Source organism: Gavialis gangeticus, unplaced genomic scaffold, assembly GCF_001723915.1.
Source record: "Gavialis gangeticus isolate Ggan-Ray unplaced genomic scaffold, GavGan_comp1, whole genome shotgun sequence".
NCBI lineage: Eukaryota > Metazoa > Chordata > Crocodylia > Gavialidae > Gavialis > Gavialis gangeticus.
Window position 1 is genome coordinate 7,912,934 of NW_017728980.1, and position 15,701 is coordinate 7,928,634.

A 15,701-nucleotide genomic window follows, 5' to 3' on the forward strand; every position below is an offset into this window, starting at 1 on the left:
CCCTTGTCGGGAAGCAGCCCTCTTCCCCGTCTGCAGCCCGCCAGGGAGGGATGCTGCCAACGCCGATCCTGGCCTGCGCCACGCAATTTGAAATCGTGTGTCCTCCAGCCACAGAGCTGCGTCCCCCTCCCTTTGCTGTGACTGCCTCCGCGTGCTCCTGTGCACCCTTCCCTTGACCCTCAGCTCGACTCCAATTAGGAAACTGTCCACACCGAGTCAGCATGAGCCGCAGGCGGCTGGCTGGAGGACGTCTACACGAGCTATAGACATTGACTCACGGAAAACGAGGGCTGGAAGGGACTTCAGGAGATCAGCTAGTCCAACCCCCAGCTCAAAGCAGAACCAGCCCCAGCTAGATCATCATGAGGTTGTCATCTCTGTGCTGTGGCTGCTAATGAGGCCTCGTTTGTGTTGGGTCTAAAGGAGGAGGCCTGTCCTCTGGGACACAGAGCACTGGCTGGCTCTAAGAGGGGAGGCTTGTCCCCTGGGACATGAGCTGAGAGCAGGGGCTCACGGCTTCTCAGGAACTTCCCCTGTTGCTGCCAATGGAGGCTGCTCTTGAGCTGATCACCTGGAGGCATTAGACATGCCCAACTGGCCACAGAAATGCAGCTGGTGCTAGGGTAGAACGTGCTTGCTTGTTACCAGCCCCAGGCTCGCTGTCTGACTGGGATAAGGTTGAAAGAGCCTACTCAAGGTGTGGGTCTCCACAAAGCTGCCTGGTTTGTATCAGTCGAAAAGTGTTGGAAGCTGGGGCGTCACAAATGATGTCTCTTCCTGCTCAGGTAAAGGATTGGCATGTCCCCTACGTGGCATATTCCCAAATAGGATCTCAAACTGCAGGGTCTGACCCAGCAGAGACCCTAGAGGATTGCTCTTACTACAAGGAAAATGGGCTTGTTCTCATCTGGCACTCCCGCATGTCGGAGCCAAGGCCTACCCCCCCATGGCGTGAGAAGCTTTCCCTCGCTTGTGAGGAAAACCCAGTGAGGGAGATGGTGCTGAAAGTGGTCTCAGGCCACACTAGGAATCCCTGGAAGGCCTCGAAGAAGGAGCTGCTGTATTGCTCATTTGCCCCCAACCTGTACAGGGCCTCGGCCTGCTGGGGGACTCATGGAAGGACCTTCTGCAAGGTCAGGATGCAGTAACCACCCTGGCCTGATGTGTTTACCGAAGCAAGAAGGGAGCATTTGGCCCAAAAGCCTGCAATGCATATGCCCTAGGGCGAGGACCGCCAGGCAGCCAGAGGTAATACGTTGTCCCTAGCTGAGAAAGCAGCACTATACCACTACAGCAGTAGGTAGTGAAATAAGGTAAGGCTGCTGCCGAGGTGCATTAGGAGCCAGTTTTCAGTGACGTGTTTCCCTACATTAGATCCTGAAAGGGAGATGGAGTTCAATAATCTTTGCCAATTCCCTTGACACCTGTCTCTCTCAAAACCTCCGTGCTAGGACCAGTGTCAGGTTTGTAACTGTTGGGGTTGGGGGCTGGCGGGTCAGGAAGAAGGTGCGGCAGCAGGGCAGGATGGACCAGTAGGGAAGAGACTGGACTGGGTGCTGGAGGTCAGAGTAAGAGTCCGTCCACACAGATGGGGGGGACAAGGCCATGTCTGGATGGGCAGATACAGGCTCACGGGTCAGAACCAAATCACAATGTCTGAGCTATGCAAAGAGCAGTCGTGCAGCCTCACGCAGGTGCCACTGGCCTGCTGGTTTGAGATGTTCCCCAGTTACTCTTGCCCAACCTTTTGGCACACAACAGACCCCAGGTACATGCTGCAGCCCGCGTGCCCCCAAATGCTCTCACCGGAGCACCATATTACCAAAGAGTCCATCTCTCCGTTGCCCTTCCAAAACTGCAGGTGCAGCACAGCCCTGGTTGCATCCTGCCCTCCCAGTCATTGTTATATTTGCAGAGCTTTGCAAATAGTTCTGGATTTAGAATTGAGCCGGAGCAAAAAATAGGCTTTATCTCCAGACAGACACCGCCCCCTCCCCCTGCCCCTCGGTGGAATTGCTAGAGACTAAAGACGCCAGCAAAGCATCGTGCTGTTTGATTCATTAATCGCAATTTTATAGTAACCCTGATTGACTGGAACCATGGCAAAGAAAGCAGCTGAGCCAAACTACTCCCATCTGGAGCCCTTTATGCTGTAACTGCTCTTAAATGCTTTACACTCTTGTAGTTCTGTTCTCCAGCGGGCTCTTTCCACTCTCCCCGTACACGAAAAGACAGATCTCGGTTGTTATTTAACTAGCCTAATGGCACTAGCCTAATTAAAAATTGATAACAACCGAGGCACATGGGCAGACTGCAAACCGCGGCATCCAGCAAGCAGCCCCCGATAATTGTAGTGGCATTCCTTTTAATACTGGGGGATATTGTCAGGAACAAGACATTGATTTTATTTTCTCCCTTTGAATGCGGCAAAACCAGATTTCAAACGCGCGGAGCTCGCCTAAGATAACTTACTGGCTTGCCTCACTTTGGCATCTGAGAGCTCGTTAGTGGGGGTGTGTGGGGCTGGGCACTAAGGTTATGTTCTGAGCCAAATCCTCAGGTGTGGACTGGTGAACAATTATATTGCCTGAAAAGGTGGGGGCGGGCCTTTGCCATGCATGAGCATGTGGCAGCTGATGCATTATAACCATACCTGTCCTGTGCAAATGTCACTTAATGAAACGCTCTTTTATTCAGGGTGAAGATGCCCCTGTGTTTGGTTCCCTGCACTACAGGAGAAGCATGGACAGATGAAACCGTGAGCATGCATTCACCTGATCTGTGGTCAAACCTGCCCCTCTTAAAAGGGTCTGAGCTCCTGGGATGGAGTGGGGGACTAGGATGGAAAGTGGGATGTCATGGGTGGTTCAGGAGTGCTATCAGTAGTATAAGTCTCCCCCCCCACCCCCCCATCTGAGCAGACCCTGCTGCTCATGAATACTGCCTGCACCCTGAGCTTGTGAACCATGCTCCTGCACCCAAGTCTGTGCAGGCCTGGAGGTTTCCTGCACTCTGATGTCACTGTGCAGAGAGCAGAAAAGCAAGCAGCTCCCCTGTACCCTGCAGCACACAGCAGGGATGTGCCAGTATCTTATTCCTGCTGTAACCTGGCCCATGGGATGTTCGGCACAAGCCCTGCACTGCCTTTCTGGCCATTAAAACTGCTGTGTAGTTTTGCAGGTGAGGATCCCACAGCTTGCTTCAGCCCATTCAGAGCTGTGTCGGTGAGGGCTCCAGGACTCCTTCCTCCCGTGACCCTGATCTGCATCCCTGCAGCATTGCACCTCTAGAGAAGAGCTGGGGATGGAAACCAACATTAGCAAGGAACAGGTTTCCCATATTCCCTCCTAGGGGCACTCTCCAAGCACCCTGACCTCCCCTCACCACTCAGAAGCAGTGACAAATACTGCCTTGGTTAATCACACCAGCTCGTTATGTTTTAAATTTGAGATCTTCAGCTCTGACTAATGGGAAAAGAAACCCAATCCTGTGCCTCTTAGCACGTTGTGCATGCAGAGAGCGCGGCATGGACACCATCTGCTCCCCCGATCTCGGCACACAGGTAGGTTTATCTCCCAGGGAAACGCTAAGAGCAGCACATAAATAATTTTTTAAGAAAAATCTAATTACAGGGGGAGAGATTGATCTTAAAGCATATTGATTCAATAAAAGGCAGGGTGGAATTCAGTGTGCTTTTCCTTCACTTGAGGCCTGAGTGCCTTTATTAATGTGCTGCAGGCAGGTGGGTATGTGTGCAGTGGGAGGCAAGGTAAAAGGATAAAGGGTTTTGATAAGTGCCTGGATGCCAGGGTGATGGGCATAAGGGGATGTATGAGATGCCCTCAGTCGTAAATGGCCAAATTTAAATTTGCATTTGTGTTGTTTCATTATGGGAAAAGAAAAAAGAAAAAGAAATGAAGGTTTATCTACTCTGCTCATGTCTCGCTGGCCGCAACGTCCAGTATTGTGCTAAATGCTATCGGGCCCTAAGCCAGAAGCACAGGTCTTGTGGACACTGGAGAGCTGCGCATTGTCACTGCAATGCCAGGGTCAGTAGTAATGCATCTGCTGGATGGGTTACTGGTGTGGGAACCTGGTTCTGTTTGTGGTGCCCTCTATAACCATATCCCCTCCTGCTGTTTGGCCCTCTTGTCTGCAAGCTCTTTGGGGCAGGGATTTTCCCTGATTATGTGTGGAGAGCACTTAGCAGAATGGGGTCCTGCTCTTACTTGGGGCCCAGCTGCAAGGGGGACTTGGGAAAATAACTGCGACTTTGGGAATGTTAAGTTCTGGAGCAGCCTTTCCAGAAGAAAGTGGGGGATGGAGGCGGGGAGAGGAGAAAGGATGGAGGAGAGGCTGGAAAGGCAAAGAAACTGAACTTTTTATGATAGAGCTCATTTCACTTATGAGAAGGGTTACGTGATGTGGCTGCCTGAATGAGCACAAGGTGGCCCTGGAGACCCAGCAGGTCCCTTCTAGGCTTGTGTAAAGGTGTGAACTTAAAGGGAATTAACCATCATTTCACTCCTTCAGGGATGTGCTCCTTGAGAATAAAAGTGGCCTTCATTCATTTTGGCTGAAGTTTTATCCAAAGCAAACTCAGAAGAACTGAATTCAGGCCAGTTTCATTCTGAATGAGCGCTCCATTGCATAGAGTTAGTTTGCTTAGAAGTTAACTTGGATTAATCTTCCTGAGTGTCCTCCTACCAGCACTCCCTTTTCTTGGACTAGCGTGATACAGATATTAATCAAGTAAGTGGTGCGTAGGCAGCTCCGTTAACAGGTCTCTTTCCCTTGCTTGTACCCTGGTGCTTATGCAGCCGTGTGGTTAAGATTTTCAAGTGCTCTGCCTGAATAGGATCAGATGCTCTAGTCATAACAGGCTAGTTACTCTTCCAGCACTGCTTCTGTAGGTATCTAGGGTCACAGACTAGCTTGTGCTAAGAGCAAACCCTATTTAGACCCGCTTGTCATGCAGCAAATGTGAATGGCGCACAGCCCCCTTTAAGGCCTGCAAGCACTTGGCATGCTATAAAGTCACTCAGCATGCCACCGTTCCCCAGCTTATCAACCAGGCCCATACTGGATGGAAGTAAAATGTATCCTTCCAACGCAGCGCAATGAGAATTCATTCTGTATCTCAGCTCTTCAGCCTTGGGAGGGCACAGTATATAGCCTAGACTCTCAGGCTAAACCTAGGAGAATGGGTTGTGAAGGACCAAAGAAGAAAAAAATTGGAAAGACAAACACCCAATAAAGATCTCCGTATACAGAGTAAAGAGAGCAGGGAAGGACATAAAGAAAAATAACTACAGAGGAACAAAATCAGGAGGCATGCAGAGAAAGGCCCATAAAGAAGACATAAAGCTGTTTGGGAATTTGTAAGGTCAATTTGTGTGTGCGCAGGGGGTAAGAGGAGGGATTACTCAGCCAGACAGACAATTTTCGGTGGGAGATGAGTCTGAAAGCAGGTTGACGAACGTGACTGTATTCCAGACCAATTTCTATGTGCTCCACTTGCTGGAAGACAAACCTCTTAAAGGATCCGATTATTCTAAGGGAGCCCGAGTGGAACATGACTTTATGACTAGTCAAGGGCAAGCTTAATAACGAGCCGGTGCGACATGTGCGCTCCTTTCCCCCGCACTGCCTTGACCTTGTGCGGTTTTTTGTTCCTTGCATGCATGTAGAAGTCAATCTGTTCTTAAAAGTCAATCACATCTAGGTAAGCGGTTGCAGGGATTCATTGCTTTCAGTTGAGAGAAAAGTCCACCAGTCTTCCAAGCTTTGGGGTTCAATTCTGACCCCTTGCCCAGGTTGGTTTAGTCACCAGGAGAAGGCAGTTGACCCCCAGATGACAGCAATGCATTTGTAGCCTAAGGGGCACCCAAGATAGCAAGAGGCTGCTTGCCTGGGCTGTTGACCCAACGCGTGCAAGCAGGTTCTCATCCATGCTCACGCTGTCGTTAGATTGCCAGCACCTCTCCACTGCTGTTCACAAGCAGTCACATCTGCTGTGGCACAGCTTGGTCCTCAGCCTCCAACTCCAGAGGTTGGGTAGCTCCTAACCCACTCCTGAGCTCCATTTAGGGACGTGGAGGTAGGAGTGGGTCCCTGTCTCAAAGTGAGCTTGAGACTCAAGCAAGGAAGGGAGGATGGTAGCTAACATGGCTAATTAAGCTTAACTGTTCAGGGGTTACAACATCTGTTCTGTAGAGGCCTCCATGTAGGGCACATGCACTGCTTTGCACAGACCCATACACTCAGGACATCTCCGAGACACAGGCCAGAAATCTTGTGCCTTCTTGTCCTATAGCTGTAGTCAGCCGTGCTGTGGGCTGGGGCTCAAGGAAATAAAAGAGGTGAGAGTGCGGGCATATCCACAAGGCTTTCAGCATGTGGGAGATCTCAGTGCCACCAGATCCAAACCCACCTCTGACTTGACTGACAATTCAGACCGGGCGCCCCAGCCTAAGCCTCAAACCATACTGGCTCCAGCACAGCCAAAAGCGGCTCCAACAAAAACAAGCCTAATTCCCCCCCTTAAAAAGAGGAAACATTAACGTACAATTACACATTTAACAAAAACTCTGATGCTTCACTGTAATCTGAAGTCAAAATAAACACAATGTGGGCTGTCTAACCTCATTAATTTTAAGACAAAGGAATAACAGCCATCGTAATGGCAAGGGGAAAAAAAAAAATAAAAATAATGGAGTGAGAGGATCTAATTAGCTGATGTGTCTCGTCACTTGTTCAGGAACACAAACCTATTTTCTGCAATGCAAAGCCAGCCTAGCCAAATTGTTTCATTTCAAACAGAACTTTTATTTTCCTTAATTACAGCAGAATGCGGTGTCGTCGTCACCAGCAGCCGGCAGACAGTCTATGGCCTGCAATTCAAATGTATTTTTTTTTTCGGGGGTGGGAGAAAGGAGGGGAGGGCTGCAATGTGGCGGTATTTTTGTTTCCTAGTTTTAACAACTGCATTCAGTCTTTAAAATGTGACGTTCTGTCAGAAAAAAGCTAATTCTCGTCAGATCATCACAATACAGACAGAAGCACTACCGGGCTGCAAACCTCCGCGCCTGTGCTGACTTGAGCAACCGTCGCCTTGACAGTGTCAGAATTCAGCACACGAGGACTAATAACCAGATGCCAATGATTTTGGGAAGGGGGGGGGGGTGCAGAAATACTCCTCAGAAATGAAATGTGAAATGTCTGCATATTTTTCTAATATGTTGACATTTTGCAGGTTGGGGAGAAAATGCAACTGATTGTGCTGCTGCCGTCAGCCAGAAAAAGAAAAGGGTGATTCACTCCCCCTCCTGCGTAACTAAATTGGAGATGTACAAACCTGTTTGGGAAAGCAATGGAGGGGTTTTTAGAGCCCTTGATACGCGGCAAAGAGAGAAAAGAAGTCCCTCGACAATCATTTGCTTAACTGCTCCTGATGAGAAGTTTGGCTTTTTTTTCCCCTGCTCATTTTAGTTTAATTTCTAGGCACTTTCACGATGAGTCACCCGTTTCCCCAAATGAAGCCAGCAAGCTGTTCTGTGAGGCTCTGTTTAGAAAGGGGCTATTTTTTGCTTGACACTTAGTGTCAGCCTCCGCTTTCAAAGTCAGGTAAGGGACATTTGCCTCGGTTAGGGAGAGAAGCAGGATTTGTACAGCCGGGGTCAAGATTTTTTTCCTCACCAGCCGGAGGGGCCAAGTTTGATGCCATCTGTTGGGCTTGTGAGAAGGAGAACCTGGGGCTGTGAAGTTCGCATGCCGAGCCAAACCCTCGGCAGGTCTGGGCGAGAAGCTGGTCTGCGTATGGCTAACGCCATAGAAAGTGAGGCCTCCAAAAGAGGAACGCTGCGTACATTGTGCGGTTCATAGCCCTTTTGCTCTCCTGAAACTGCGCGGCTCTTCCTTGCACCATAGTTAATGCATCTCCCTAAAAACCTGCAGTTGAACCTACTGCCATTGACTATTCCTGCAAAAGATGGCATGCCATTTGTGCATGTCCCTCTCGCCGTCCCTCCATCACAAGTAACTAGACTACTTTTTTCCCTTTTAGTTTTTCTTTTTTTGCTTGAAAACCTCACTCCCCAACCCCACCTCCTCCATTCATCCACCAGCTTGGACTGCGATAGCACAGTGCTGTGCCTGTGTGACAGAGCTCCCTATTTCTCAGAGGGGTGCGACACACGCGCGAGACAAGGCACAGGAAACAAACAGACAGACACAAAAACCCAGCGCATGCCACAGTCTCCATGCGGGGGAGGAACACTCAAGCTATCGGGCTTTTCTCAAAGTCATTTTCTTTCCTTCTCCGGAGTGGGGAAGGTATGCGGAGACACTCGACGGATCAATGAAGAGAGTTCACTCTGAAGGTTTTCCTCTCAGAGCCTGCTTACAAAGGCATCTTCCCATTTGGGACTTGGGGATTTCTCTTCCCCTCCCTGCCTGTTCCCCACTCTATCAAGATACCTTGCCTTTGCCAGGGTTTCTTATTCTACTGCATGTGTTCAGATAGCTGGTTCACTGATTTGATTATTACTACTGCTTTTTTATGTATCCTCGTTTTTGGGTCAAGAGATGAGGGGTTTTGTTTCCCACTGCGACCTGTAGCCGCACTCACTGCTTTTCAGATTACAGATTAATACTGGTAACTGTTCCACTTGATCTTACTCGCAGCTTCGAGCCATCTCCATTCTGCTGCATCTTCTTTATTTTTACCCAGACTCATGCTCTCCCCTGCTCTCGCACCTCGGCTTCTCAAATCTGATTAGCTGTGGGTCACCTCTATTGTTCCAGTTGATCTTGCTTGTTTATTCACGACCTTCCAGTCTTGTATTTTTTCCTTGAATTTTTATTATTATTACAATTTTTTAGGAGATGAATCCCCCCACCCCTGCATTTTAGAGCTGCATGCATCAAATCCAAGACCGCTCGATCTTCTCAACAGTGCAAAAGCAGGTGAGGACTGCGCCAGAACCAGATGGCTGGCACTGGCACTTCCCTTCCACTGACAGAAATGGCCACAGAAGGGGTATGGGCTAATTTTAAATGCATCTCTGTGACTGCATTTCCCTCCCTGAGCACCTTCAGCTGCTTTCTCCTCTATCCCTTCCACTCCATCCACATTCTGGAGAGGCAGGAAGGAGAAGTGTGTGGGCTGGTGAATGGCAGTGGAGCAGCAGCTGTACTGTTAGCCTGGCAGCAAATATTCAACATTTGTAGCCACACAATGAAGAAAGTTTGCTAGGAGGAAGTGGAGGACAGAGGCTTGCTCAGATCTTTTCTTGCTCACAGGAAGTTTTTCATAGACATTAGAGCTGGAAGATCATCGAGTCCAGCCCCAAGTTATTACTCTCAGCATGGGTTGAATGCTTCTCCCTTCCTTGCCTATCAGGCACAGCTAATACACTTACTTGTTTAGGAGTTGGCCAACCAAAATGTGAGTGCCTGTCAGCAAAGCTCGAGGGGAAGAACAGTGAACTTGGAAGCAGAGACGTTGGCTGGCACATCTTACAGTTAGGGCTTCACCTTGCCAAGGACCTGCTGCAGGTGAGGAGCCACCAGCCTTGTTTGCATGACAGAAATGGCTGCTCTCCCATAGGCATAGGAAATTACTGTGCCCAGAAATTAATTAGCAGCATGTCACTCGCTTTCCCCCAACCCTTTCCTTAGTCCACCCCCCAAAAGCCAAGATCACAGTGTCTCTAACTCACCTTGTATGCTCTTGACTATCTGGGTGGATTCCGCCTTTGATTTCTGAATGGGCCTTGGACAGAAGTGGACACCCAAGGCACCTGCTATTGATAGCAAGGCCTCTGAGAGTGACCCCACTACACCTCAGACCCTGAACAGGTTTCTATGTACTTCATATGCCTTTGGAAAATCCCTGACCACATGCCCTGTCATCAGCCCTGTGCTCCTCCAGGCATTTCTGACAGCCTTCAAGCACACCTCTCCCCCATGCACTGGAAGAGGCTCCTTGTCTTCAAGCATACTCCTGCCCCACTCCATTGTACTTGAGGCATCTTTTAAGCACCCAGTTGCCCTGTCTGTGCTCCACCCTGGCCTCTAACATGCTCCTGGGAACTTCACTACCAGACCTAACCCAGTCTATGTGTACTGCCTCAAAAAAGATGGGCGATGAAAGACTGCCAATCAGACTGCATCACATGGTGGTTTTCTAATAAAAAAGCATGTCAAGTAGGGACTGAGCCAAGCTTGTTATGCTTACGTGGGTTGTACTCCAAAGCAGGGTTAACCTCTCCCTGCTCCATCCACAGCTAGAGGTGAATGCTGAGATGCTCATCCTAAGTGCCTGCAGCCCTCGCTGTAATAACACTGTGCCTTTCTAAAGCACTTTTGTCCAGATCACCTTCCAAACAGTGCTATGCCTTCCAGGTATGATATCTCTCAAATGCAGGCAATTCTGGGCTGAAACGTGATGGCTGTCAGACAGTTCACAGCAGCACTAGACCTGAGGCTTACGTTTAGAAGGGAAAGTGAAGTACATCTGCAGGACTATCCGGGTAAGATATAACTATCAGAAAAAGAATTTAACCCCCTCCTGCAGGGGCAGAGTCTGATGTGAAAGCAGTAGCAAATCTCTGAACAGCAATTACGAGTTAATTTAGAAGTGACAATGGAACTGTGTCTAGACACTGTCAGATTAAACGGCAGACACTTGAATAGCAAAGAGCAGGATTGTTTTTAATCATTCCCTTGGATTGGATAAAACAAAGGATTTAAAAAACTGATTTCCGTCCTATCAATTCCATTTGCGAAGAAAACAATGAAAACAGCCGCTCTGTAGATAGCGCGGAGGTTTCATTTAGCTTCGCTTTCTAGTTTTCAGGCACCGCTTCAGCGCTGCCAGGTTTAACTTGCAGGTTCCACATGGGGGGTGTCTATGGCTGGAAAGCTGGGGTTTTTTGGAATTTAAATGACAAAGGAGTGGAAACCTTGCTACTGATCACAGATTGTTTTGGGGTTTTTTTAAACACCAAAAAAGTAGCCCCCCACCCCTTCCCACTCCACTCCCCAAATATAGAGGTCTCTTTCAAACTGACAGTGTCCCTTTAAAGGTGGCCAGCAAAGGGGAGTGAATCCCGGCGTTGTGTCCCTTGCTATTCCTTTATCATGTATAAAGGCAGCTGGGTTTTGCCATCTAAAATTCCTTCAAGAAGCTTTTCCTTTTGCTTATTTGCATGATGTTTTGTTTTAAAATGGACCTGATGGGGGGGGAAAAACAACAAAACATGAAGGCTCTAGTCTTTGCTTTCACCAGAGGACCTGCTGCTGTCTCAGGAAAAAACAATTTTGACTTTGCTCGAACGTCAGGATTGTCAACAAAGAGAACTTTTCTTTTGCCTGTTTGCAGCATGTTTCAGGTGATTTTTTTCATATTACTCCCCAGTGATTACTCTTGGACTGAGAGTCCCAGTGCTCTACAGCATCTCCCGGTGCAGACCAGGGTTGGGTTTCTAATGGAAACCCACACTATATGTTCCTTTTTCAGTACATCATAAAGGAATTGAGGGACAAGGGCAGAGACCAAGTTTGACTCCCTTTGCAGGTCACCTTTAAGTCAGCGCTCTCATTCATCTGTTAGTGTTGCACCCTCCGATGGTTCCTATTTTATATATGCCTTGAGATGCTTTTCTTTAACATAAAGAGCAAAGAGGGGCCAAATTCAAACTTGGCATAAGCAACTCAGCTTCACTGCGGTCTGCAGAGCAGGTCTGAGATTGGCTGCATGTGGCAAACTTCCCCTTATAGAGGTCCTCCCCATGATACACTTTACAGCCTCTCCCACCTTGAACTTATAAACTTTTGGCCTCCTGAGACCTATTGACAGTCCTTTGCCTGGACCTGCCAATGATCCGGAAGGATGTCATGTCTCTTGTTGTATTTGTCTGATATGCAGACAAGAATTAGGGGCCCAGTTGATCAGAATAAATACATCTTTTTGCTGGACAGCACTGAAAGCAGCACGTATGCACGATGCCTACTGACCTGGCATACACTTGGTCAAACTGACTTTTGCAGAGATTTTGCTGAGGCAGAAAAAAACCCCAAACACACCCTGTGCCCAGTCCAATCCATCCCTTCCTTGCTAAGCACAAAACCCTGGCCTTAAAACTACTCACGCTTGCCCTTTTGGACTCATCGAGCAGCTGGCCATTAGTCTTAACCAGCCTATGAGGCAAAGGCATTGGGGGTGTTGCAAGCAAATGAAGGAAGGAACATGCTGTACCAACCTGCCAGTGCTGTGGGCTCACTTTCTAAAACAGAGGACAATGGACACAGAAGGAGAGAGAACAGAGAACAGAAAGGGGGGAGAAAAAAAAGAAAATACATAGTTCATATCTGCAGACAGTTGATGAATGCATGCTCATTAGAACGGTGATCTCGCCACACAAACAGAACACATGGCAGTGATGTGGATGCAGCTGACGTGGTGACACGCAACACGGACACTGAGGCACGGCAATCATCGGAAACGTGACACCTCTCTTTCCACGTGGCCCACAAGCCGGACTCGTGTCCAGTTGCTTCAGCAATGCAAGTCTGCTGGGGAATCACCTAGGTCCTGCTCTGCTTGGGGATTAACCCAAACACCTGCTCTCTGCCAGTATGTGGAATCTATATAGCCAAGGCTCATACATAGCTGGGTTTGCAGATGCCACGTAAGACTGGCAAGTGACCATGACAGCTCCTCACATGGGACCCAGGTGTGACTAGGAAACTGCCTTCAGTGTGACATCACTTTTCGGGACAAAAATGCGGCTTTAAAGGGAGACTCCAGAGCAACTGTGATGCTCCCTTAGGGGGAAATGATGGCAGAGCCTGCTGGCAGGGACCCTGTACCTGGCTTAGACATGGAGATGAAACCAGGTTTGCGGAAGGACAAATTGGCGACAGAACCCACTAGAGAACCCCCCACTTCCCCGTCCAGTCTGGGGAACCAGGCTTGGGTTAACGCGATTGGGCTGCTAATCCTCCTGGCTGCTTGTTCCCTCAGTGCGTCCCAGTTTACCCGCATACAAGAGGAGGGTGAGAGCGCCTGCTACTCCCTGAGTGCTGCTTCCTTTCTGCTTGCATTGGGTTTTAAAGATGTGAGGACCCTTCTGAGCTCAGTGGGTTTAAAATGCATCACATGCTACTGATGCTGTGCTTGAGCGGGAGAGTAAGGGCCTTCATTTTCACTAGCCTCCTGCAAGGGCTACATCACATTTAGATGCTGGCAAATAAACAGGGCCGGGCTCCTCTTGCCTTTGACAGGCAGACTCTGGTTTCTTGGGATCGGTCTCCCAGACACAGGTATGCTGGGGTGTGCAGGGCAGGAGGCTCAATGATGGAGCAACACCCTTCTTTTGCTTTGCCATATAGCTCGCCCCAGCTGAGGACCACTCCCTTTGTGGAAGAGCCAACACCGAGCTACTGCCCCTTCCCACGCCATGTAAACCCTGAAGCTGGCATGCTCAAAGCATCATGTCAGCACTTTGCCTATTGTTGAACTTTGCCTTCCCCGTGAGTGGACAGATGTGCAAGGAGTTTTGGATTAATGCTTGGCAGTTAATCCAGCTCCCTTTGCGTGCTGGCAGGAGCACAGCCAGAGCACAGGCTCTGCCCCGCAGACCTACCATACAGGATTATACTGGCATTGGTGTTCCCCAGCTTGTTAGTGGCCACGCAGGTGTAGTTGCCGTAGTCCTTTTCTGAGACATTGAAGAAGGTCAGCGTGGACATTTGGCCTTTGTTCTCGATTCGCACTCCGTCTAGCCCATTGGCTAATCTGCGGGGCAGCAAGGACATTGGCTAAGGGCTGGTACCAAGGGGGTTCCCTCCCCCAACAGTTCTGTACATGCTGTTACAGGCCAAGGACGGCGCTCTCCCCCATGGCATGAGCCCTCTGCTGGAGGCTCCCTGGATCAGGCACCCTGCGGACTGGTTCCCAGTGGCCAGGTCACTTGACCAGGTGTGACTGGGAGACTCAATCAGTCTAAAGCATGAGCTGCTCTGCCCACTCTGCCCAGTTTACACCAGCTGAGGATCCATCACAGAGGATCAGGGTCCTTTCTACCAGGTGACCGAGAAAAAAAACTCCTTGCTAAAGGGCCCTACCCTACTACTCCTGACCCCTTTTTCAGCCTCGTGGCCTGAGGCTCCTCCTGACTACGGCAGGAGTTCTTTCTTTACTAAGTACCTCGCTGCATCTTCTACTGAACTCTTTAATTATAGGGAAGAGACTTGCAGCAAGCTCCCCAGGCTGTCTATATGAAATGTCTTAGACGGTAGTGTAACGATCACTCTTTTTGCTGTTGTGCCAAATGGCCCCACCTGACCCCAGATATCGGGCATGCCAAGCTCACCCCAAGGGCACAGCGTGTGAGCTCGTAGTTCCCCTTAGCAGCTTGCTTTCACTTAGGTACCTGGTGTCTTCTTTGAACCACTGGAATTCAGCCACGGGCACGGCAACGGCTTCGCAGCGCAGGATGCCCTTCTGGCCGACCGAGGCGCCAGTGTTCTTGGTGTTGGAGATGTACGGTGGGTCTGCAAAGCAAGGAGATGTTAGCCCAGATGGAGGGGCCCATCCAGAGGGCTGCCAACATGGGGCACCATCTCGTCCAGCTGGGCACCCCCAGGAAGTGGCAGGATATGGAGCCACCTCATTGAAAGCTGGGTGGCATCCAGCCCGGGGAGGACATGGCTCTGGCTCTGCTGTGGCGGCAGTATAGCTCACCGACCCTTGACAGAAGGGATGCCTGCTTGGCTCCCACTGTTTTGCTTGGTCCTTTCTCTTGTTCCTTGTAGTCCTTCATCCCCACGTACCTCCAAGTGCCTCCTCTCCTTTAGGGGCTGGGAAGAGGATATAGCACTTCGCTTTAGATTAGGGACAGGATAAATTAGGGTGGCGAGGGAGAGAGAGGCATATGTAAGCAGGACCATACAGGACCCTCCTTTTTACCCGAGCTGACCCCAGCTGGCAGCAAGAAAGGCGTGTGCGGAGGCTGCTGGGCTTGGCAGCCATGCAAGTGGCAGAAGGTATGCCACCACTAGGCATTTGGAGGACGACTGGCACCTGAATCACCCTGAGCGTAGCCTGTTACCAACACGGTCCAGAGCTTTTCAGACCAACCTTCTGCCTTCTAGCCATCACTGCCAAAAAGGCACTTGTCACACCCCATAGGCATAGTGTGGTGGGGAAGATGTGGGGGCAGATGGATCCAGTGTGCAGGGCTGGAGCCACGGCAGGTAAAGAGAGCAACTAAGGTGAGATGTGCCCAGACACACCATGGGAAGAGTGCCCCAGAGAAAGCAGGGAAGCCTCCCAAGATCTCAGCTACTTTGAGGTGGAGGAAAGTATCCTTCCTGAATACAACTGCAGTGACCTTGTGCTGCTCAGGTCTGGGAAGCCCTGGAACGATCTGCACTGCCTCAGAGCTAGGATCAAATCCCAATGCATCAAAGAAGGCAGAGGAAAAGGAAGCAGGAGTTAATCTGGCCATTTCTGTACTGGGGAGTATCCCTCCAATGGACAAGTGTGTTTGTTTGTTAGCTGGTACGCCACCTCAGTCCAGTGCCTGCTGGCAACCCTCTGCTACTCTTAATGCAAACAAGACAAGTGTTCAAAATCTGCTCAGGGTAATCCTGTACTCCCCACAGCCCCTGAAGGGAAGGGGATGAACGGG

At 49.8% G+C, this 15,701-nt stretch overlaps 1 protein-coding gene across 6 annotated transcripts in view; it reads right to left on the reverse strand.

Annotated features, from left to right (window-relative positions):
- LOC109292186 (opioid-binding protein/cell adhesion molecule homolog) overlaps window positions 1-15,701 on the reverse strand; it is an 805,011-nt gene that overhangs the window by 5,876 nt on the left and 783,434 nt on the right. For 3 of the 6 annotated variants that reach the window (XM_019509519.1, XM_019509543.1, XM_019509510.1), the window contains 3 exons: window positions 14,382-14,562; window positions 13,653-13,804; window positions 12,267-12,290 (listed from right to left, as the gene is read on the reverse strand). In XM_019509519.1, coding sequence (XP_019365064.1) covers window positions 12,267-12,290; window positions 13,653-13,804; window positions 14,382-14,562 — 357 coding nt within the window. The remainder of the gene's footprint in view (window positions 1-12,266; window positions 12,291-13,652; window positions 13,805-14,381; window positions 14,563-15,701) is intronic. The other 3 variants (XM_019509537.1, XM_019509549.1, XM_019509528.1) reach the window with 3 other exon arrangements.